The 26,369-nt window shown below is 45.2% G+C and overlaps 1 protein-coding gene across 1 annotated transcript in view; it reads left to right on the top strand.

Annotated features, from left to right (window-relative positions):
- The window catches only part of KLHDC8B (kelch domain containing 8B), a 165,996-nt gene that overhangs the window by 111,527 nt on the left and 28,100 nt on the right, over positions 1-26,369 (top strand). Inside the window, exon 5 of the mRNA XM_056524759.1 lies at positions 12,617-12,718. Coding sequence (XP_056380734.1) covers positions 12,617-12,718 — 102 coding nt within the window. The remainder of the gene's footprint in view (positions 1-12,616; positions 12,719-26,369) is intronic.

Here is a 26,369-nt window from a genome sequence, read left to right as displayed (position 1 = left end):
GGAGCAGTATTATAGTAGTTATATTCTTGTACATAGGAGACAGTATTATAGTAGTTATATTCTTGTACATAGGGAGGAGTATTATAGTAGTTATATTCTTGTACATAGGAGACAGTATTATAGTAGTTATATTCTTGTACATAGGAGACAGTATTATAGTAGTTATATTCTTGTACATAGGAGACAGTATTATAGTAGTTATATTCATGTACATAGCAAGCAGTGTAATATTCTTGTACATAGGGAGCAGTATTATAGTAGTTATATTCTTGTACATAGGGAGCAGTATTATAGTAGTTATATTCTTGTACATAGGAGCAATATTGTCATAGTTATATTCTTGTTCTATAGTAGTCAGGATCCAGATAGGAATGCAGTGAGGACACTGATGGTGGATCCTATGTGTCAGTGGGGTGATGACGTGGGCCGTACCAGGGGAACGGAGTCTAAGGGGTTACTGGTTTTCACCAGAGCCCGCCGCAAAGCGGGATGGACTTGCAGCGGCAGGTAACCCCCTGGTCGTTCCACCCGATAGCGACTCAACCCCAGCTGACGGCTGAGACAGGCGCGGTACAAGGGACAAGGCAAGAGCAAGGTCGGACATAGCAGAAGGTCAGGGCAGGCAGCAAGGATCGTAGTCAGGGGCAACAGCAGAGGGTCCAGAACACTGGCTTGGAACATACACTAAACGCTTTCACTGGCACTGAGGCAACAAGATCCGGCGATACCAGGAAGGGGAAGTGGGTTTTTATAATGAGGACACAGGTGTATGTACTGATTGGGCCAGGCACCAATCAATGTCACACTGGCCCTTTAAATCTCAGAGAGCCGGCGAGCGCACGCCCTAGGGAGTGGGGCCGAGGGCGCCGGGACTGAGCAGACGGAGGACGGGACAGGTGAGAGGATTGGGATGCGAGCCGCGGGTGGGCACGTCCCGCTACACGGGTCGCATCCCCGCCTGTAACACTAATGCAGCGCTCCCGATCAGCGGGTCTGACCAGGGCGCTGCATGGAGGTGAACGCCGCGAGTGCTCCGGGGAGGAGCAGGGACCCAGAGTACTCGACGTAACATCAAGGTTTATTCATTCCACCTGAAGATATTCACTTGCCTTCTGCTAATTTTGTTACGAGGCTTCCATTCACGTCTCCCTATCACAGCTATTGCAGGTGTAGAGTAGAAAGTCTTTTGAGCTGCATTTAGAGAACGATTAACCCCCGCCCTGATTTAATAGAAGAGGTTGGCTAGAGATACCCCATGTCTACTTGGATGATTCCTGGGGCAACTAGAGGTGTCTCAAGTGCAAGCAGGATGGAACAGTCAAAGCACATCCAACAATGGAAAGGGAATGTACATTTCTATTACTAAATAAATCTACACTGTAGTGACTGAAGTCAGTGTGATGGTGGGTGCACAGTTTGGGTCCACAAGACATAAGCCATGCTTCAATTTTTTAACACAAAGAGGGAGAAGTATCATATCTAATGCAAACAGAAGCAGTCGCCCATGATCTGCCCCACTGGCAATCTGAAAAGATCACACAAGACTCTATGGCACCTAGGCAAGATCATTAGAAAAGTTCTGCCAGCAGGATGAGAGTAAAGGGTCAATGGAACATAGAGGGGGACATGACTGGGGACCTCTGTTTCCATTTGTTGGATTTAGATTGTTGTGAGTAGTAGTTATGTAGCTTTTATCCTGGAGGTTGTGGCCTCATCTCTATTTCTGTGCTACCCAACATTCATTTAAAGCCTCTCAGCCCTTAAATCTCCACTGTACAGAGAACAAACAGCGAGTGCTTTATTATATCAAAGCGCAACGCTCTGCTGCAGCCATCCATTTCATTCTGGAGATGTCTCCATAATCACTTCTGTATCATCCACACATGATCATAGCTCTGCTCCTACAGCCTGAGGGCACACATCTCCAACATCAAGATTAGCATCGCTCTATTGTATTTTTTATTCTGTATGACAAATATGACTCTTTGTTTTGCTTGTGATCAACTATTTATTTACTGGTGGATTGCAACTTCTGTGAAAGTTTCCCCACTCAAATGAATTATGTAAACAGGAGAAATCCAGCGCTTGACAGGTGGAATAAAATCACAAACTTTATTTTCTTCTTTAAAAGTGCAGTACAGGCATGTACATATGAAGCAGGGCTCAAGCTTGACGCGTTTCGTGGTGTCCCCCCTTATCAAAAGCATACTTCCAGCATTATGCACAATGGGTACTCTGCAGCTGATAGTCAGCCAAGGGCACACAATAAGAACAAGGGATAACACGGGTGCATCACTACTCATGAAGTTCAGCCAGGGCCCACGGAGGTGACCACTGACCTTAAGGGCTTGCTGGGACTTGTAGTAGGACTGGACAATTTAATGTAGGCCACGCTGACTTGACAGTTGCTGACAGGGACTGACTTGACTGATGACTGACAAAGCTATGACTGTATCTTACTTGTAATTGACTGTGGCTGCAGACTGGACTTGAGGCCTCCAATGACTGGACACACACACTAGGACTCGACTTGACTGGATCTCAGCAGAAAAGAGCAGAGCTCAAAGAGAGTGAGCTAGCTCCTCCCGGGGGGTTATATGGGGGAGACTAGCAGGGATCCCATAGGTCACCCCTGGGATCACCTGGTCACTGATACCTCCTGGGTAACAATCACATGGTACATATCTTAAAGCAACAACACATTATATATTATAATACATAGCAAAACATATATACAGGGAGGAAACAAATACAAGGGGCCCAGGAGACACTGAAGGGAGGCTGCCGGACAGGGCAGCCAGGGTACGGGGTAACGCCTCCCGTACTGGGCCATCACACATGACAGCTGAAAGCCAGATATTATGGTCCAGGCAGCCGAGCAGATGAATGAATTGGCCTCACTTTAGGCAGGATCACAGCTGTCTCAACACTGCATTTCCCAAGGGGGTGAGAGATAAGCACATGCTGTTCTTCGTCTTTCTCTCTCTACCGAAGCAAGGATTGCTGTGTGTCAGCCTGGAACATTCTGATTCTTTACATCCATATAATAAACGTGGGGATTTAGCTTAGCTAATGTATGACAAATCCGTGGGGTTAACTGTTCGCTTGGGTTCAGGCGGGAATGAGATGGAGAGTTTTCTAGGTGAAAGGACCAATACAGCGAGGGAATTTACTATTGTATGCTTAGGTGTACTATTTTGGTACACGTTGGTCTGTTGATCCCTGCCCAGATACAAAATACACAGTAAGCTTGCATTAAAAAATTAATAGGGAAAACTCTAACTACACCCCCTTTTCATGAACTAAACCTCTAAATGTGAACACATAATAACGTAGCGCCAAAACAATGTACATTAATAGTAAATGGACTCAAATGTGGCACATGTGGAATAATACATTTCCCCCAGTGTATGGGAAAGAAAGCGTAAAAATCATCTGACAATCCAGTATCTGAATTAACCTCATCCGGTCCATGCCATAAAACTGTTACGCCGAGCGCTCCGGGTCCCCGTTCCTCCCCGGAGCGCTCGCCTCATCTTCATTGTTGCAGCGCCCCGGTCAGATCCACTGACCGGGTGCGCTGCGGTCCCGCCTTCAGCCGGGATGCGATTCGCGATGCGGGTAGCGCCCGCTCGCGATGCGCACCCCGGTCCCCCTACCTGACTCGCTCCCCGTCTGTTCTGTCCCGGCGCGCGCGGCCCCGCTCCCTAGGGCGCGCGCGCGCCGGGTCTCTGCGATTTAAAGGGCCACTGCGCCGCTGATTGGCGCAGTGGTTCCAATTAGGGTAATCACCTGTGCACTTCCCTATATTACCTCACTTCCCTTGCACTCCCTTGCCGGATCTTGTTGCACTTGTGCCTAGTGAAAGCGTTCCCTTGTCTGTTCCTAGTCCGTGTTCCTGACCTCCTGCCGTTGCCCCTGACTACGATCCTTGCCGCCTGCCCCCGACCTTCTGCTACGTCCGACCTTGCTTCTGCCTACTCCCTTGTACCGCGCCTATCTTCAGCATCTTCAGCAGCCAGAGAGGTGAGCCGTTGCTAGTGGATACGACCTGGTCACTACCGCCGCAGCAAGACCATCCCGCTTTGCGGCGGGCTCTGGTGAAAACCTGTAGTGGCTTAGAACCGGTCCACTAGCGCGGTCCTCGCCATCCCTCTCTGGCACAGAGGATCCACTACCTGCCAGCCGGCATCGTGACAGTAGATCTGGCCATGGATCCCGCTGAAGTTCCTCTGCCAGTTGTCGCTGACCTCACCACGGTGGCCGCCCAGCAAGCCCGACAGATCGCCCTTCTAACCCGTCAGCTGTCGGAAATGTCCACCATTTCGCACCAACTTCAGTCGCAACTTCTCCAGCAATCTTCTCCTCCGCCAGCTCCTGCACCTCCTCCGCAGCGAGTGGCCACTCCTAGCCTCCGCCTATCCTTGCCGGACAAATTTAATGGGGACTCTAAGTATTGCCGTGGCTTTCTTTCGCAATGTTCCCAGCACTTGGAGATGATGTCGGACCAGTTTCCTACTGAAAGGTCTAAGGTGGCTTTCGTGTTCTGCCTTCTGTCTGGAAAAGCCCTGTCATGGGCCGCACCGCTCTGGGACCGCAATGACCCCGTCACTGCCTCTGTACACTCCTTCTTCTCGGAAATTCGAAGTGTCTTTGAGGAACCTGCCCGAGCTTCTTCAGCCGAGATTGCCCTGCTGAACCTGGCCCAGGGTGTTTCTTCCGTTGGCGAGTACGCCATTCAGTTCCGTGCTCTTGCTTACGAGTTGTCCTGGAATAGTGAGATTCTCTGCGCGACCTTTAAAAAAGGCCTATCCAGCAACATTAAAGATGTTCTGGCCGCACGAGAGACTCCTGCTGACCTACATGAACTCATTCATCTAGCCACTCGCATTGACATGCGTTCTTCCGGATGGCGTCTGGAGCTCCGCCTGGATATGGACTTTGTTCGCACGAAGCGTTTTTTCTCTCCGGCTCCTCTCTCCTCTGGTCCTCTGCAATCTGTTCCTGTGCTTCCCGCCGCGGAGGCTATGCAAGTTGACCGGTCTTGCTTGACACCTCAAGAGAGGACACGACGCCGCATGGAGAATCTTTGCCTGTACTATGCCGGTACCGAACACTTCCTGAAGGATTGTCCTATCCGTCCTCCCCGCCTGGAAAGACGTACGCTGACTCCGCACAAAGGTGACACAGTTCTTGATGTCAACTCTGCTTCTCCACGCCTTACTGTGCCTGTGCGGATATCTGCCTCTACCTTCTCCTTCTCTACTATGCTCTTCTTGGATTCCGGATCTGCAGGAAAATTTTTTTTGGCCTCTCTCATCAACAGGTTCTACGTTCCTGTGACCAGTCTCGCCAGACCCCTCTACATCTATTGTTTTTTCAATAAAAGATTGGACTGTCTCGTACGTTTCCACACAGAACCCCTCCTAATGTGCATCGGACCTCATCACGGAAAAATTGAGTTTTTTTTCCTCAGGTTCTTTGGCCCCAAGAAGAGGGGGAGACCCAAGGGGGGGGGTACTGTTACGCCGAGCGCTCCGGGTCCCCGTTCCTCCCCGGAGCACTCGCCTCATCTTCATTGTTGCAGCGCCCCGGTCAGATCCACTGACCGGGTGCGCTGCGGTCCCGCCTTCAGCCGGGATGCGATTCGCGATGCGGGTAGCGCCCGCTCGCGATGCGCACCCCGGTCCCCCTACCTGACTCGCTCCCCGTCTGTTCTGTCCCGGCGCGCGCGGCCCCGCTCCCTAGGGCGCGCGCGCGCCGGGTCTCTGCGATTTAAAGGGCCACTGCGCCGCTGATTGGCGCAGTGGTTCCAATTAGGGTAATCACCTGTGCACTTCCCTATATTACCTCACTTCCCTTGCACTCCCTTGCCGGATCTTGTTGCACTTGTGCCTAGTGAAAGCGTTCCCTTGTCTGTTCCTAGTCCGTGTTCCTGACCTCCTGCCGTTGCCCCTGACTACGATCCTTGCCGCCTGCCCCCGACCTTCTGCTACGTCCGACCTTGCTTCTGCCTACTCCCTTGTACCGCGCCTATCTTCAGCATCTTCAGCAGCCAGAGAGGTGAGCCGTTGCTAGTGGATACGACCTGGTCACTACCGCCGCAGCAAGACCATCCCGCTTTGCGGCGGGCTCTGGTGAAAACCTGTAGTGGCTTAGAACCGGTCCACTAGCGCGGTCCTCGCCATCCCTCTCTGGCACAGAGGATCCACTACCTGCCAGCCGGCATCGTGACAAAAACACCTGCCTAATATTGTGTAGATCCTCCTCATACTGCCAAAACAGCTTTGACCCATCAAAACATGGACTCCGAGGTGCGGCCTCCATGGATTACATTTATTGTTCCACTACATCCCACAGATGTGTAATAGGATTAAAGGGGTATTCCGGCCTTAGACATCTTATCTCCTATCCAAAGGATAGGGCATAAGATGTCTGATTGCAGGGTCCCATCGGCAGGACCCCTGCGATCAGACATTTATCCTTTGGATCGGGGTTAAGATGTCTAAGGCTGGAATACCCCTTTTTGTGGGGAAATTGGAGATCATGTCAACACTCTTGTCATTCTTAGAGATTAGAGAATACAGTTGCCATGAAGGGATGGACTTGGTCTGCAACAGTGTTAAGGTAGGTGGTATGTGCCCCAGTCACATCCACAAGAATGCCAGGACCCAAGGTTTTCTAGCAGAACATTGCCCAGAGCACCACACTGCCTCTGCTAGCATGCTTTCTTCACATTGTGTATCCTTGTGCCATCCAGCCATCCACGCGATATAAAAGAAAATTAGATTCATGACATCCAGCCACAATCTTCCATTGCTCCATGGTCCAGTTCTGATACTCATATGGCCACTGTAGACAGCTTTATGGATGGACAGGGATCACCATAGACACTCTGACCAATCTTGTGCTAGCTAGCCTTTACTATCTATGAGCAAAAGGCAAGCTTCCTTGAACTGCTTTTGGTAGGAACTAATAACTGCATATTAACTACCATTTTGGAGATGCTCTGACCCAGTTGTCTAGCCAACACACCTAAGGGCTTACTGTAGTCACTTGGATCCATACACTTGGCCATCTGTTCAGATTTTAACACATCAATGTCAAGAACTGACTATTCACTCACTGCCTTATATCCCACCATATCACAGGGGCGTTTGTTACAAGATAATCAGTGATATTGTCGTCACCCCTCAGTTTTCATGCCATGACTGATGAGTGATATAGGAAGGAAAATGGCAGTGCAAATTATTTTCAAAAAATAAACTCACTTGCTACACAATTGGAGTGCCACCTTTCTACCTTGGACGCATATTTTGGATAAGGCATGTGAGAAAACAGGATAAGGCAGGATAAAACTTACCAGGAAAGGGTAAAGGACCTTAACATGTATAGCTTGGAAGAAAGAAGAGACAGAGGGGATATGATAGAGACTTTTATATACATAAAGGGAATCAACACAGTAAAGGAGGAGAGCATATTTAAAAGAAGAAAAACTACCACAGGAGGACATAGTTTTATATTAGCGGGGCAAAGGTTTAAAAGTTATATGAGGAAGTATTACTTTACTGAGAGAGTAGTGGATGCATGGAATAGCCTTACTGCAGAAGTGGTAACTGAAAGTATAGTAAAGAGGTTTAACCCCTTAAGAACCAGGGGTTTTTTCAGTTTTTTGCACTTTCGTTTTTTCCTCCTTACCTTTAAAAAATCATAACCCTTTCAATTTTGCACATAAAAATCCATATGATAGCATATTTTTTGCGCCACGAGTTCTACTTTGCAGTAACATCAGTCATTTTACCCAAAAATCTATGGCGAAACAGAAAAAAAAAATCATTGTGAGACAAAATTGAACCCCCCCCCCCCATTTTGTAACTTTTGGGGGCTTCTGTTTCTGCGCAGTAAATTTTTCGGTAAAAATGACACATTCTCTTTATTCTCTAGGTCCATACGATTAAAATGATATCCTACTTATATAGGTTTGATTTTGTCGTACTTCTGAAAAAAATCATAACTACATGCAGGAAAATTTATATGTTTAAAATTGTCATTTTCTGACCCCTATAACTGTTTTATTTTACCGCGTATGGGTCGGTATGAGGGCTCATTTTTGCGGCGTGATCTGAAGTTTTTAGCGGTACCCTTTTTGTATTGACCGGACTTGTTGATCACTTTTTATTCATTTTTTCATTATATAAAAAGGGACCAAAAATGCACTATTTTGGACTTTGGAATTTTTTTTTCCCGTACGCCATTGACCATGCGGTTTAATTAACGATATATTTTTATAATTCGGACATTTCCGCACGCGGTGATACCACATATGTTTATTTTTATTTTTATTTACACTGTTTTTTTTTTTTAAATGGGAAAAGGGGGGTGATTCAAACTTTTAATAGGGGAGGGGTTAAATGATCTTTATTCACTTTTTTTTTGCAGTGTTATAGCTCCCATAGGGACCTATAACACTGCACACATTGATCTTTATCATTGATCACTGGTTTCTCATTAGAAACCAGTGATCGATGATTCTGCCGCTTGACTGCTCATGCCTGGATCTCAGGCACTGAGCAGTCATTCGGCGATTGGACACCAGGAGGCAAGGTAGGAGACCCTCCTCGTGTCTAACAGCTGTTCGGGATGCCGCGGCGATCCCGAACAGCTCCCTGAGCTAACCGGCATGGTTTTACTTTCACTTTAGACCCGGCATTCAAAGTTGAAGTTAAAGGGTTAATAGCGCGCGGCACCACGATCAATGCCGCGCGCTATTAGCCACGGGTCCTGGCCGTTGTTAGAGGCCGGGCCCAACCCGCTATGACACGTCGTGGCCCTGCGTTATAGAAAGGGAAAGGACTCAGGACGTACCGGTACGTCCTTGGTCCTTAAGGGGTTAAGCATGTATGGGATAGGCATCAGGCTATCCTTCATATAAGATAGAGATAGGTATAAGGCTATCCTTCACATAAGATAGAGATAGGTATAAGGCTATCCCTTCATATAAGATAGAGATAGGTATAAGGCTATCCTTCATATAAGATAGAGATAGGTATATGGCTATCCTTTATATAAGATAGAGATAGGTATAAGGCTATCCTTCATTTAACATAGATATAGGTATATGGCTATCCTTTATATAAGATAAAGATAGGTATAAGGTCATCCTTAATATAAGATAGAGATAGGTATAAGGCTATCCTTCATATAAGATAGAGATAGGTATAAGGCTATCCTTCATATAAGATAGAGATAGGTATAAGGCTATCCTTCTTATAAGATAGAGATAGGTATAAGGCTATTCTTCATATAAGATAGAGATAGGTATAAGGCTATCCTTCATATAAGATAGAGATAGGTATAAGGCTATCCTTCTTATAAGATAGAGATAGGTATAAGGCTATCATTCAGATAAGCTAGAGATAGGTGTAAGGCTATCCCTTTATATAAGATGATAGGGAAAAGGACTATTGATAGTATACAGAATATTGGGCAGACTAGATGGGCCGAATGGCTCTTATCTGCCGACACATTCTATAAAAGCCTGTTGCTTTTACTGCATGGGAGTGCTTAACACAAAGAATTCCCATGTGTGACTGATCCACGCCAAACGCTAATCCCAAACAACAGACAAGAAAGTTGTTTATGAATCAATAAAACATCACTTTATTACACTTGATTACATAGAAAAACATACATTTAAAATTGATTACATATAGGGAGAGAATGTAACTGTTGGAAAACTGAACAGAAATGGAAGCATACATGGAAGAGACCACAATGTTAGTATTACTGTGGCAAACATAAGTAGTGTTCACAAAAAGGGGTCAAAATGCTGAAGGTAGCAGCAAAAAGTGCCAAAAGTGCATACAAGAAGAGTATCAAAGCAGGAAATGCAAATGGCAGAAATACAGGGAACACAAAAAACTTTTAGAATAAATACAGTCATTACCAAGTGGACCAGGTAGATGTGTATGCTTTCACCACCCAACGTTTCGCTCAAGGCTTCTTCCGGGGCCACGCCACGCCCCGGAAGAAGCATTGAGCGAAACGTTTGGTGGTGGAAGCATACACATCTACCTGGTCCACTTGGTAATGACTGTATTTATTCTAATTGTTTTTTGTGTTCCCTTCTTGTTGGGTGTTTGCATGGGAGTGCTGCCGGATTTTTTCAACTTAGGAATTTTCTATATGGTCTGCAATTGGGACTGTTACTTTGCTTGCTTGCATCCCACTACCTACATTTATTTGGATTGTGCTGCCCCTACCATCTTTGTTTTACCTACCTACATAGCTACCTGGCTACCTACCTAATTCGCTCCCTACCGACCTGCCTACCTACCTACCTGTATTTATACCTATCCAGCCAACTACCTAACTACATAGCTAACTAGCTACCTACCCGGCTACCTTCCTATATACCTACTTACATACCTACCTGCCTACCTAGCAACCTACCTACCTAGATAACTGCCAATCTGGCTAATTTCCTATATTCCTACCTACATACCTACCTGGCTATTTTACTATATACATTCCTATCCGTCTACCTACCTGGCTACCTACCTAGATAGCTACCTACCTGGCTACCTTCCTATATACCTACCTACATACCTACCTGGCTACCTTACTATATGCCTACCTAACCAGCTACCTACCTTTGCTACCTACCTAGCAACCTACCAACCTAGAAAGTTACCTACCTACTTGGCTACCTAACTACCTACCGACATAGCTACCTGGCTACCTACCTACATATTTACATATCTAACTATTATGAGACATACATACCTAATGAGGGGAACTACCTGCCTGCTGTGACATACCTGCATACTGGGATATACCTACTTAATAGGACCTACTTACCCACCTATTTATACTGTACAGGACCGCAATTGGATATTTTGACAGTTTGAGGCTCTATAGATAGAAAGGTTGTGTAAAGGTGGTGAGGCCACTAGAAAAATGGGGAGTCTAAGATGGGCAGGGCCTATGAGGACAGAGCATGACACAGAAATTCAAAGAATACCAAAGAGATTAATCATGTGTCACCTAAAGCCCTTCACTTATACTTTTTTGCCATACCATTTCTTTTTTTAAGCCAGGCCACCTATGCCTGGCCATGTCCTCTTGTTGACACAAGAATGTCAAAAATGTCTAAAAGGTGTCTAAAACACATAATACATGTAATGCAAGATATGTCCACCATTTTTTTCTACATTTATATGTACATTTCTAAGTTTTCTATTCAGATGCAATAAAGAATTCCGTTTTGTATGAATATCCAAAGTGCTGGAGCAACAACATATTTTTTATCCACTTCTTTTAAGGAATGTCCCTTTAAATAAAATGTGCTGTTATGTAACGTGAAGTTGTTCACATCCCCTCCTGAGGTAAATACATGTATTTTTACCTGTGCACAAGGGCAACCATTATAAACCTCCATCTTATTGTCTGCAGATGACAAGTAACATGGAGTACACTGTATATGGTAGAGAAACGTGATTGTCTAGCTGAAGACTCATCATTTGCTTGTCAACCTCCTCCTTGTGATTTTCCCACCTTGTAATCACACTCCACATCCCCCTGTTTATTGCCTCCCATTGAGCTTTGAAAAACTTTCTATTCTAGAAAAAGAAAACGGTTCGAAAACTATGGGGAAAATATGTGCACAGATACATAGCTGATAAGGTTGAAAAAAGACATGTTCAGCTCTAGCCCTACTGTGTTGATCCAGAGGAAGGTAAAAAAAATCCTTATGAGGCACATGTAATAGCAGAGCACCGATTTAACTGGTCAGTGTTATGAAATAGCATTGCAATGATCAGTATAAGCAATCCAATGATTTCTTATATTAGTTTCCTATGGACTATTATAATCCCCTAGGATTCAAAATGTAAACAAATGTTTTTAAAATATATAAATACTTTTTTTTACCACGTTGGGCACCTTGGCTAGACCCTTCTGGTCTGGTTGGTGACAGCTGTCTGTAGGCTAACACTGTGAAATTCGGCCATCACTCCCCCTCCCATAGACTTGCATAGTGGACTTGCATAGCAGGGGCGGGGATAAGATGTCTTAGGGCCGGAGTACCCCTTTAACATATTGGTTTTGTGATGACTTTCTTGAAGGGAAACACTATTTCTTGAATAAAAAGTATCTGAAACACAAACAAACATATTTGCTATAACTGCATATGGAATTTTAGGAACTATTGAAATATAATGTTTATGAACCCACACAGTGAATGTCGGAAATGGGAAAAAACATTTTTTGGGTCACATCATATATCAGGAAAAAAAAAAGTCCAATTAATACCAATAAAAGCTAAAGATCACAGTGCAAATGATTAGCCCTGTCAAAAATCGGTAGATGAATAAATAGAAATGTTGTAGGGGTCAGAATATGGAGATTTTTAAGCATATTGCTTTCAAGCATATTTGAGCCCACAAATATTTTTGTTTTCGGTTTCCTAGATTTTTCGGTAAAATAAGTGGCCTTTTAAGGTACAATTGGTCCTCCATAAAACAAGCCCTACAGATGAAAAAAAGTATGGCTTTAAAAGACGAGATATTTGTTCTAGCAGATTCTGAAGAGTTAATTAAAGCTGTATGTCTTGCAGGAATCTGGTGCAAACCCTACCGATCCACGCGATTGAGGGAAAAAAGAGCAGACTTTGTGACAGGATACCTGGGAGGCCGAGTGGTGGTAGCAGGAGGACTGGGTAAGTCTGTGCCCACTTCATGTCATATCTATATTACGTTGTCCTGACCAACCAATATTACCTGTGGGTCAGTCCCCATATTAAATTTACCCCTAGTCATATTAATTGCTGATTTCTTTTTTTCTTTTGTTGTTAGTACATATGTATTAGGCTTGAATTTCCACTATTCCAGCTGCTGTGGAGGTCAGTGTGAGGCATTTGTGCTTCTGCTTTTCAAGGGCACTTTCAGCTTCAAAGCATATTTGACTTTCTTTTCCACCAGAAGCTATAAAAGAACTTGTACTTCTGCTGCTGTACATTTGTCTAGGCAAGTGCAACCCCCACTTCTCTGCTTCATATCACTTTAGAACTTCTGGCAGTAGACACAGCCTAATCAGGGGCCTAACTATAGGGGGTGCAGAGGTAGTAGTTTCACCAGGGACCTGGTGCTTAAGGGTCCCTAAGGTACATCTGCCCCATAAGGGACCAGTATTATAATTGGCACATGGGACCCTGTTGCAGATTTTGCTTAGGCGTTACTCCTCTGAGCCTAATGTACGCACACACTCCATAAAGCTACACCCTCTAAACTGGACGGTATTTTTTGGTGGCAAAGGTAGCAACATGTTCTTATTGCAAAAACAAGATAATGGATCCTATAGCTAACCTAGGGGGGCTTATCATATAGCATGTCAAGCAGCACCCCTTCATTCCCAATTTATAGGGCTTTGTTTCAAGAGGTCCTGCTGTATAAAAGTGTCAGCACTGACCACGCACCCCGTACATTAAATATGCACGCCCCCCATCCCAGTCACTACATCTAACACAGTACACATTACTGACAGATTACCTGAACCGTCGGGGAGACTGCAAAGCCCTTTAACAATGGCAGGATATTTGTAAGACTTGCCCCTGTTAAACACAATATTTACAACCTGTAGATCCCTATTAGGGTATGTTCACACTGCGCGCTGTGAACATTACCATCAGTGTGAATGAGTCTTCCGCGAGACCCGTTCACACCGAGGAATTTCAGCGGCGGACATTTCCGCTGCTGAAATTGTTCTGCACAGAGAATTAACATGTTCATTCTTTGTGCAGAATTCCGCAAGAACTGCATAGCCGTCAATGGTTATGGTGCAGTGCCGCGCGGTCCTACCGCCGTAGTATTTTCGGCGGCGGCCGCCAGGTGGAATCTCTGCTCACTGAATCCTGAGAGCGGAGATTCCGCAGTGTGAACGTACCTTTAAGCAGCAATCACTTCTTCTATATGTTTCCTGAAGCTGCAGATTTGTATATTTTGAAGATATTTTGTGCAGTTCCTCTGTAACATACTTACCCAGCTGTGTCCGATGGTGATCTCCTCCTCCTGGCTGCTGCAATGCTAACAGCGTTGCTCCTTAGCTATGGCTACAAGCCTTGCTGATCAGAAAGCTGATTTGCTGGGTCAGTCATGCTCGGCCCTGGAGTTCCATACTTCCTAAGTGGCAGCAGATTTAGACAGGCTTTTAAATGCTTCTCTAGGAACAGATCTGCTGTGTATTGACTTCCTGCCTGGTTAAAGAGGTTGTCTGGTGGAATTTATTATTTTCTTATTGTCTCCAGACTGCCTAATAAAATAACACTTTAAAGGGGTACTCCACTGCCACAGCATTCAGAAGATTTCGTTCCGAACGCTGGGTGTGGGCTGCGGGGTTGTGACGTCATGGTCACGCCCCCTCAATGCAAGTTTATGGGAGGGGGCGTACGCCCCCTCCCATAGACTTGCACTGAGGGTGTGTGACCATGACGTTACAACCCCGCAGCCAACATTCAGTGTTCTGAACTAAATGTTCTGAACGCTGGGGCAAGTGGAGTACCCATTTAACTCACCTTCCTCTGCTCATTCGTAGCTCAGGTATCAGGACACCCCTTCTCCAGCTGGTCTACACCTTCAAGCTGCTTAACAGAGCCGGTATCATCAAAGCACCTCTCCGCCTATCACTGCCTGCATTGGTGTCCTACCTCGGCCAGTGATTGCCAAGCAGCACTGTCAGTTCCCCGCTGTAGATGCTAAGCTCTGCAGTTCAGGGGGAAGGCAGAGTCACAGGCGTGGGCAGAGCATCCTGATACCGGAGCTATAAGGGAGCAGAGGAAGGTAATTTTAAAGTTTTTGTTATGTTATTAGGCAGGCTGGGGACAGTAAAAAAAAAATCTAAATTCCACCAGACAACCCCTTTAATTGATTTCTGCCTTTTAGCTTCTGATTTGACTTTTGATGTTCCCTCCTTGTTATCTGAACCCCTGGCTTCACTACAGACTATTCTCTGGAATATTCTCTAACTTCTCTTGTATCGTCCTTGACTCTACCTCCTGGCTTTGACCTCGGCCCTGACTATTGCCTACGGTTCTGATTCTGTCCCTGATGTGCCTGGCTGGTTCAAACCTGGTTTGTCAGCCTATTCTTCCTCCTAGATCTTAGACTAGATCCCTGTACATGTCACCCAGTTGGGGCCACCACTACTTAGGGCGGGAATTTCTCCAAGTAGGTAAGGACAGGGGTGTGGTGAAGTTTCCTCCCTGCAAATGTGTTTTATCCATTATTATTTCTAGAATATCTGTCATGCACAGCCCTCTTTACATCTGGTCACAGCAGCTCAATAAGCCATTCTAAAACAACAAACCTTCCTTTTCAACCATTTTTAATTAATTTTGTTTTGTGATTTGGGTTGTTGTCTTGTTGCATCCCATATCTTATCAGCTTAAAGGTCATGAACTACTTCTCTTAAATTCTCCTATAAATGAAGTAAAACACATTTGAATTATTTGCTTCATCATTGACCACAAGATGTGGACCATGATGGTCCCTTCCCCATACTTCACTATGGGGATGAGGTGTTGCTGTTGGTCCTTTTTCCTCCAAAAGTAGCATTATGGGTTTATGTTTAGCAACAAAAAATAGCAGCATTGTAGTATAGCATACATAGAGACTACTGGTATATAAACCATATTTGGAACTCGCTGCGGGTCTATGAACCAATGCTACAGTAGAGCTCTAAAAATAAATTTTGTATACTTATAAAGAAACACTAGAGCCATAGCTACTGATAAAACTAGAATAATTTTATTAACACTCTTTAAAATCACAATCACAAATATGACTGCTAAATATTGTCATAATACAAGGTCAATGGTTGTAGACAGATAACTAATCCGAAAAGAAGGTGGTAAGACAGGTATAATAAATGTAACCGTGCTCATATATAGTGTATATGCAGTGAGATCTACAGCAGCAGTATTGGGTGTCCAATAGTAATGTCCGATAGGACAAGGGAAGGGGCATATAACCTCTACTGATGTGATGTCCAGTTACCCACTCAGGATAACTGGAATGGACACTAATGGTGCATAAAATAATAGCACTGAAAAAGCTGGCACTCACTTACCCATGATAGAGACCTGTCACCACCGCCCCAACGTACGTTTCGTCAGCCTGGACTTTCTCAAGGGACGCTGTCTAAGTCCATGTTACTCTCCCTTAAATACTTAGCCAAATGGCGCTATTGCGCGCCGATCTGCCTGCTACGGCGCATGCGCCGGGCCGTAACCCGGATGGAAATCACTGCTCACCGCCGCGTCATAGCCAAACCGTGCAGGTCACTGATACGTAGTATCCGGACATGCGTGCTCGGCCCCCGGACGCCCGGAGAGACAGTGCCAGGATATGGGCCCGGCGCATGCGCACCAGATAGATCGGCGTTGACAGCTGCAATATGTGAAAAAATGGAAGGCCCTAAACCCTCACCAACTGGGATCCATATAAGTCTGCTGCTGTAAGTCTCTTAGCAACATGTTTGTAAACATACATTCCCTATATATTTTAATTTAAATAATAATATGCGTTGCAAATGACAATAAAATACCACATACATAATACATTGCACATGACAATAATTAATAACTCATTAACATGTATGCAAAAAATAGTCCTATTTTATGTCTTTAAAACAGTAGTACAAAAAAGTGTTCAATAACCATAAAATAGTATAAAAGGTAAGTTGGGTGAGCAATCATGAACGCGTGTCTACACGCCACCGTGCAGGCGTGTGTCCACGCTAGAATACCATGTTCACAAGTATATTGTGATAATCTCACAATATTCCCACCATATGTATTAAAATATTTATTTAAGACCCTAAGGGATATATAGTCTCAACAAAGAGAATAAGTGAAGCCCAAAATTGGTAATGTGAAAAATATCTAAAGTGACACCCATGATAAAGACCACCGTAAGGGTGGATAGTGAGTGGGGGCTAAGACATATCCAATCTAGATTATGGGACCCCAATGTGACAAACTAAAAAAATAAACAAATAAAAATATAGAAATAACAAGTGAAAAACGGGTGAAATTAGTGTGTGCAAGAAAATATAATTTATTACTATTAATATAAGATAATACTAATGAACATGGTTATGTATAAGATACAGGATACTGGTGATTAACTCATCATTCATCCAAATATTACCATACAATGTACAAGATGCGAGCTTCAATACGAATGGAAGCTGATCGCTTCCACTGTCATATACAATATATGTGTCCCCTAAGCCAACTATCATGTCGGCAACTAAGTATCCTATAGTAGACTGGAGACATTACAATACATATCATATAACAAGATCCATACAGGAGGAGAGAATAGGCTTCATTGGAATCTCTCTGAATGCCGCTGTCAGATGCGCAAGTAGAAAAGATATCATACAGTTAAAACCTTCAGAAAGAAAGAGATAGCATTAAAATCAAGGCAAACGGTACAGTGAAATAATAGATTTTACAAGATGAGAAACTGAGCTGCTCATTAAGACCTTTCGGTGTCATGGTGCCTAAGGTGCCTTGCTTCTTTTTGTGCCAGAATTTTCTTATAATTACCTCCCCTAATATTCATATTGAGTCGCTCGATGCCTCTGATTTTTAGGGATGCTGGGTCACTTTGGTGGCATTCCCTAAAATGTCTAGGGAGCGTTTTAAGGAGGGTGGTATCCTCTATTGTTTTGGCTGCCAGTATGTCTCGTACATGTTCTCTTGTTCTAACACGTAATTCTCTGGATGCAAGTCCGATGTAAATTTTGGAGCAACCGCAAGTAGCATAATAAATAACATATGTACTGCTGCACGAGGCATACTGGCGGATATTAAAGTGACGCTGGCCATCTGCTGACCAAAAGTCAGTAGCTCGCTGAATGTTGCTGCATGCTCGGCATTGGCCGCAAGGGAAGCAACCCATACGTGGTCTACTTAACCCAAAGATGCTCTGAGTTTTGGCCACATAGTGACTTCTGACCAGAATGTCACGCAAATTGCGACTCCGTCTAGCTGTCATTTGGACCTGGGGTGGCAAAGATGCTGCGACAACTGGGTCAGTTTGTAAAATTGCCCAGTTGTTTTGAATACATGCTTTCATTTGATATGTTTGTAGCTCTTTGATCAAAATAACAGGAAAATAATGTTATGTCACTTTTACAACACAAAGTATAACAAACAAAGGGCCACTGGAAATGGTACACTGTTTGGATTACATAAATTGAGCCATCCCTGACTCTATCGCCCAAGGGCTTATGTAAACCTTGAGCTTGTTGTCAGGACATATTCCAGTTAAAGGGGTATTCCAGAAAAAAACTTTTTTTTTATATCAACTGGCTCCAGAAAGTTAAACAGATTTGTAAATTACTTCTATTAAAAAATCTTAATCCTTTCAATAATTATCAGCTGCTGAAGTTGAGTTGTTGTTTTCTGTCTGGCAACAGTGCTCTCTGCTGACATCTCTGCTTGTCTCGGGAACTGCACAGAGTAGAAGAGCTTTGCTATGGGGATTGCTTCTAAACTGGGCAGTTCCCGAGACACGTGTCATCAGAGAGCACTTAGACAGAAAAGAACAACTCAACTTCATCAGCTCATAAGTACTGAAAGGATTAAGATTTTTTTAATAGAAGTAATTTACAAATCTGTTTAACTTTCTGGAGCCAGTTGATATATAAAAATTTTTTTTTTCCTGGATAACCTCTTTAAGCAAGCTCCAAGCATGCACAAATGATTAGTTTATGTTGTTTTTTTAAATTTTATTTTATTACTAGAGTTTCTCCCAGCGCTGATAGTCTCTTAGGCCCCTGTGACTCAGCATGGTCCGGTGGAGCCAACGCGGTCTACAGTTTTTTGTACTAAATGACTTAATGAATACTTGTCACAGATAAAAATAACAGCGGATGAGACTCACTTTACACCATTATCTCTTCATTCATCTTAAGATGTTTCCATTTATAACTGAACGGCTGCTTCTCATGACGCGGATTAATTATGGCTGTGCCTCTGCTTAACTGCAGTGCACATTTATGGGTACATATATAGGCTTCATTTATCAGAAAATGCCACCCTTAACCAATGACAGATCTTCTTTTATATCTTAAACTGCTCTTGAAAGAGAAAACTGTGCTGTGGTTGTTATAGAAAAATATATACTGGATTTTCTCTTTTGTTAAATGAGATACTGTATCTTTAATCATTGAGCAAGAGAAGGGAGGTAGTAGATAATTCCAAAATGGGACATCAATCAGGGCGCAGAACTCTCAGGCAATTAGAAGTTATATTGAATTTATTTGGAGATAGACATGCAACGCAAGACTAGAAAGCGTTTCCAGCCTGGACCGCGCTCTACGTCAGGCACTGATACAATACAGTTGGTTCACTATTATAAAAACCCAAGTGAATTGCTTCTGGGCGTATGGACCGGGAAAACGAACCAGAAGTATTACCGGTACGAACCAGACTCATAAACATTATTAAACACTTACAATACATATATAATTAATAAAACATCAAAATAAAACATCAATAATAAAATCCAATATTATAAAACACATAGAAAACTGGTAAAAACAAATCAGCATAGATCTGGAAAAAGTGCTGTATGCAATTACTTGTGAGGCATGCGCAGTCAATTCAGTCCAAGTGAGATGACTATGAGATGATGCGTGGATGCGTAAAGGGTGACAGCAGGAGCGCATGCGTATTCATTTGTATGAAAGAACGGGATTGTCAGGGTGACCATAATAGATTTAAATGGAAGATGCGCATGCGCAATGGTATCTCGTAGTTTCTTGTGAAGAAGGGAAAGAATCCTGCCAAGAAGTAAGTGACACATTTATGAAATGATTTCTCTCATTTCATTGAGGCCATGAGGGGATAAAGTATGCATCTTATATATCCAAAACATCTCTAACCTTTTAAGTTGTTCAAATCTGTTGTTCGCCGTAGCTGGTACAAAGTCAATGGGAGTGACTATAATGGACTTGTCACTGTCAGGATGTATCAGAGCAAAATGTTTGGAGACTCCATGTAGTAAATATTTCTTTTTTATATTCTGTCTGTGTTGGTTTAGTCTTAAATGTAATGGGCGAGTGGTGCGCCCTATATACTGTAATGGACAATTTAGACATTGAATCATGTATATAACAGGATCTGTCTGACAGGTTAAATGGAATTTTATGTCAAACTTTTCGAGGATGAAAAAAATTCGGTATGACCATGGGAAATCTGTTGTCAACAAAGGCAGTGTCACGATGCCGGCTGGCAGGTAGTGGATCCTCTGTGCCAGAGAGGGATTGGCGAGGACCGCGCTAGTGGACCGGTTCTAAGTCACTACTGGTTTTCACCAGAGCCCGCCGCAAAGCGGGATGGTCTTGCTGCGGCGGTAGTGACCAGGTCGTATCCACTAGCAACGGCTCACCTCTCTGACTGCTGATGATAGGCGAGGTACAAGGGAGTAGACAGAAGCAAGGTCGGACGTAGCAGAAGGTCGGGGGCAGGCGGCAAGGTTCGTAGTCAGGGTGGATAGCAGAAGTTCTGGTACACAGGCTTTAGACACACAAAACGCTTTCACTAGGCACAAGGGCAACAAGATCCGGCAAGGGAGTGCGTGGGAGGAGGTTAGATATAGTCAGGGACCAGGTGGAAGCCAATTAAGCAAATTGGGCCAGGCACCAATCATTGGTGCACTGGCCCTTTAAGTCTCAGGGAGCTGGCGCGCGCGCGCCCTAGAGAGCGGAGCCGCGCGCGCCAGCACATGACAGCAGGGGACGGGAACGGGTAAGTGACCTGGGATGCGATTCGCGAGCGGGCGCGTCCCGCTGTGCGAATCGCATCCCCAACGGCCATGACAGTGCAGCGCTCCCGGTCAGCGGGACTGACCGGGGAGCTGCAGGGAGAAAGACGCCGTGAGCGCTCCGGGGAGGAGCGGGGACCCGGAGCGCTAGGCGTAACAGTACCCCCCCCCTTAGGTCTCCCCTTTTTTTTGTCCGGTGACTGCCTCCCCTGGGATGAGGACACCGGGAAGGAATGGATGGTTTCCTCAATGGCAGGCAGTACAGCAGGAGTAGGAATGGGGAGGGAGGGCAGAGGGTGAAGCTTGGCACGGGGCAGGGAGACACAAGGACGGGAGCCATGAGGGGCCACAGAGGCTTGCCTGAAGGGACTGGGAGGGGGGGAGAGGCATTTTCTGTGGCAGGCAGAGTCCCTAACGACTTTAGGGGGACCGGATACAGGAGGAACCACAGGGTCACGGCAGGGAGTACTGGGAACTGGTTTAAGGCAGTCCTTGGAACAAGAGGGACCCCAACTCTTGATCCCCCCAGTGGACCAGTCCAGGGTTGGGGAATGGTGTAGAAGCCAGGGTAGTCCAAGGAGAACTTCGGAAGTGCAATTGGGAAGGACAAAAAATTCAATTTTCTCGTGATGAGATCCGATGCACATTAGGAGGGGCTCCGTGCGGTAACGCACGGTGCAATCCAACCTGGCTCCGTTGACCGCGGAAATGTGGAGTGGCTTGACAAGATGGGTCACCGGAATGCGGAATTTATTCACCAAGGACTCCCGAATAAAATTCCCAGAAGCACCAGAGTCCAGGCAGGCCACGGCTGAGAGGGAAGAGCTGGCTGAAGTAGAAATCCGTACAGGCACCGTGAGACGTGGAGAAGCCGACTTAGCATCCAGAGACGCCACACCCACGAGAGCTGGGTGCGAGCGTGCGTTTCCCAGACGTGGAGGACGGATAGGGCAATCCACCAAAAAATGTTCGGTACTGGCACAGTACAGACAAAGATTCTCTTGCTTACGGCGATTCCTCTCTTCCAGGGTCAGGCGAGACCGATCCACTTGCATGGCTTCCTCGGCGGGAGGCCTAGGCGCAGATTGCAGTGGAGACTGTGGGAGAGGTGTCCAGAGATCTAAGTCTTTTTCCTGGCGGAGCTCTTGATGTCTCTCAGAAAAACGCATGTCAATGCGAGTGGCTAGATGAATGAGTTCATGTAGATTAGCAGGAGTTTCTCGTGCGGCCAGAACATCTTTAATGTTGCTGGATAGGCCTTTTTTAAAGGTCGCGCAGAGGGCCTCATTATTCCAGGAAAGTTCAGAAGCAAGAGTACGGAATTGTATGGCGTACTCGCCAACGGAAGAATTACCCTGGACCAGGTTCAGCAGGGCAGTCTCAGCAGAAGAGGCTCGGGCAGGTTCCTCAAAGACACTTCGAATTTCCGAGAAGAAGGAGTGTACAGAGGCAGTGACGGGGTCATTGCGGTCCCAGAGCGGTGTGGCCCAAGACAGAGCTTTTCCAGACAGAAGGCTGACTACGAAAGCCACCTTAGACCTTTCAGTAGGAAACTGGTCCGACATCATCTCCAAGTGCAGAGAACATTGCGAAAGGAAGCCACGGCAAAACTTAGAGTCCCCATTAAATTTGTCCGGCAAGGACAGGCGGAGGCTAGGAGTGGCCACTCGCTGCGGAAGGGGTGCAGGAGCTGGCGGAGGAGATGATTGCTGCTGAAGTTGCGACTGAAGTTGCTGCACAATGGTGAATACTTCCGACAGCTGGTGGGTTAGATGGGCGATCTGTCGGGATTGCTGGGCGACCACCGTGGTGATATCAGAGATATAAGGCAGAGGGACGTCAGCGGGATCCATGGCCGGATCTACTGTCACGATGCCGGCTGGCAGGTAGTGGATCCTCTGTGCCAGAGAGGGATTGGCGAGGACCGCGCTAGTCGACCGGTTCTAAGTCACTACTGGTTTTCACCAGAGCCCGCCGCAAAGCGGGATGGTCTTGCTGCGGCGGTAGTGACCAGGTCGTATCCACTAGCAACGGCTCACCTCTCTGACTGCTGATGATAGGCGAGGTACAAGGGAGTAGACAGAAGCAAGGTCGGACGTAGCAGAAGGTCGGGGGCAGGCGGCAAGGTTCGTAGTCAGGGTGGATAGCAGAAGTTCTGGTACACAGGCTTTAGACACACAAAACGCTTTCACTAGGCACAAGGGCAACAAGATCCGGCAAGGGAGTGCGTGGGAGGAGGTTAGATATAGTCAGGGACCAGGTGGAAGCCAATTAAGCAAATTGGGCCAGGCACCAATCATTGGTGCACTGGCCCTTTAAGTCTCAGGGAGCTGGCGCGCGCGCGCCCTAGAGAGCGGAGCCACGCGCGCCAGCACATGACAGCAGGGGACGGGAACGGGTAAGTGACCTGGGATGCGATTCGCGAGCGGGCGCGTCCCGCTGTGCGAATCGCATCCCCAACGGCCATGACAGTGCAGCGCTCCCGGTCAGCGGGACTGACCGGGGAGCTGCAGGGAGAAAGACGCCGTGAGCGCTCCGGGGAGGAGCGGGGACCCGGAGCGCTAGGCGTAACAGGCAGCAAGCCTTTTTACATTTGAAGCTCCCTTTTCTCAGGGGTGCACCAAAGGGATCAGTATGAGATGAATGTGTCTTCTGTTGTCTCCTGATTTGGCTAGGAGCAAATAGACTTTGGAGATGCTGATCTCCTGTATGTGAAGCGGGGTTGCTTTGGAATTATTTTGGAGAGGTAGGGGTCCGTTTGCAGAATATGCCAATGTTGGCGCACAATTCTTCTGATATAGTTTCGTATCCTTACTATAAGTAGTGATGAGGTTAGATGAGAAGGAAGATATTTCACTTTGTTCCAATTCTTTGGTTCGTTTGCTGTTGTTTGTTAAACAATCTCTCTGGGTAAGGTTTTTTGTGCGATTGTAGGCATCATTCAAGATTTTCTCAGGATAATGTTTCTCTCTGAAGCGTTCACGTAGCAGCTGTGACTGTTCTCTAAAAATGCAGGGTTGGTAAAAAATTTTCGTATCCGCTTGTACTGACTAAAAGGAATGTTTAATAACCATTTTTTTTAAATGTGCACTGTTAAAATCCAAATAACTGTTTGCGTCCACCTTTTTGAAGAAGGTGGATGTATGAAATGATTTTTCATCATGCATTACGCAGACATCCAAAAAATTGATGCTCACGTTACTAGATTCTAAAATGAAACATAGGCCCCAGGAGTTCTTATTCAGGTGTTGAAGAAATGTGGAAATGGCCTCCTCAGAACCTTTCCATACAAAGAAGAAATCATCTTTATACCGGTAATACACGGCTATATTTTCCATGATGGACGGTTATCCAAATGTGTTCGGACTCAAAAGCCCCCATAAATATGTTGGCATAAACAGGTGCGACTTTTGAGCCCATCGCGGTCCCAAGCTGTTGATGGTATATGGATCCATCATATATGAAGTAGTTATTGTGTAGAATATATGAGAGGGAATCCACAAGGAAATTACAATGGGATGAGATGATGGACGGATCTCTTTCCAAAGCTTCTCTAATGCAACGTAATCCCAGTTCGTGTTAGATATCTATATACAGGGTGGGCCATTTATATGGATACACCTTAATTAAATGGGAATGGTTCGTGATATTAACTTCCTGTTTGTAGCACATTAGTATATGTGAGGGGGGAAACTTTTCAAGATGGGTGGTGACCATGGCGGCCATTTTGAAGTCAGACATTTTGAATCCAACTTTTGTTTTTTTCAATAGGAAGAGGGTTAAATTCCCATAAAACTTATTGGGAATTTCACAAGAAAAACAACGATGTGCTTGGTTTTAACGTAACTTTCTTCTTTCATGAGTTATTCACAAGTTTCTGACCACTTATAAAATGTGTTCAATGTGCTGCCCTTTGTGTTGGATTGTCAATGCAACCCTCTTCTCCCACTCTTCACACACTGCTAGCAGCACCGCAGGAGAAATGCTAGCACAGGCTTCCAGTATCCGTAGTTTCAGGTGCTGCAGAATGGGCAAAACAAAAATTGGAACAGGACCCTCAGTTTACACAGAAGATTTTGTTCAGTGATGAGGCAAACTTTTATGTAAATGGTGAAGTTAACAAACAAAACCACCGCTATTGGTCTGACACTAACCCACATTGGATAAATCCCTCCAAGACTGTTGGAACACAAAAATTTATGGTATGGTGTGGCATATGGGGTAAAAAGATAGTGGGGCCATTCTTCATCAATGGAAACCTCAATGTCACTGGATATGTAAAATTGCTACATAATGTGTTTCCCGCTTTATGCATTGAAGCTGGCACGTTCTCCAAATTTTTCCAGCAAGATGGTGCACCACCACATTATGGGTGTCAGGTCCGAGCATTCCTAGATGAACCGTTTCCTGGAAAGTGGATTGGTCATCGAGGGCCAGTTGAATGGCCCCCAAGGTCTCCCGATCTGACCCCCTTAGACTTTTATCTTTGGGGTCATCTGAAGGCAATTGTCTATGCTCTGAAGATACGAGATGTGCAGCACCTGAAACTACAGATACTGGAAGCCTGTGGTAGCATTGCTCCTGCGATGTTGCTATCAGTGTGTGAAGAGTGGGAGAAGAGGGTTGCATTGACAATCCAACACAATGGGCAGCACATTGAACACATTTTATAAGTTGTCAGAAACTTGTAAATAACTCATGAAAGAAGAAAGTTACGTTAAAACCAAGCACATAATTGTTTTTCTTGTGAAATTCCCAATAAGTTTTGTGTCACATGACCCTCTTCCTATTGAAAAAACAAAAGTTGGATTCAAAATGGCCGACTTCAAAATGGCTGCCATGGTCACCACCCATTTTGAAAAGTCCCCCCCCCCCTCACATATACTAATGTGCCACAAACAGGAAGTTAATATCACCAACCATTCCCATTTTATTAAGGTGTATCCATATAAATGGCCCACCCTGTATATAAAAAGAGAAGGCCTGACTCACTGACTCATCAACGCCAAGCCTAAACCCTGGGACCTAGAAAGCTGAATTTTTCACAAGTGTTTTTTTTAAGACGAGGAATAAGAAAGGATTTTTTGAAATTCAACCCTTAAGGGGGTGAAAAAGGGGTTGAAAGTTTGTATTGAAGTCCGTCATTTTTGAAGCAAGAAGCATGAAACTTTGTTTTTAGGCTAACAATTAGAGATAAAGAAACACCTGTTTTAACGTTTTCTAAAATTCCACTCCTGAAGGGGTGAAATGGGGGTTCAAAGTTTGTATGAATTAACCCATTGCCGCAGAACGCCGGGTATACTCGGAGCTGCAGCACAGGAGGGTGATGAAGCGAGCTCAGGAGCTGAGCTCGCATCATACACGCACAGTCCTGGCTGCTATCAGCAGCCAGGACCTGTGGCTAATACCGGACATTGCCATTACGGCAGATGTCTGGCATTAACTCTTTAGATGCGGCAATCAAAGTTGAAAGAATTTGGGTTGTTTTGATGCCCGTAGACTTTACCCAGAGCTGACTCATTACTATAGGATCGT

This window comes from Hyla sarda, chromosome 6 (genome assembly GCF_029499605.1).
Source record: "Hyla sarda isolate aHylSar1 chromosome 6, aHylSar1.hap1, whole genome shotgun sequence".
NCBI classification, from domain to species: Eukaryota; Metazoa; Chordata; class Amphibia; order Anura; family Hylidae; genus Hyla; species Hyla sarda.
Note: the sequence above shows the minus strand (reverse complement) of the source record. Positions and strands in the feature narration are given on the sequence as shown.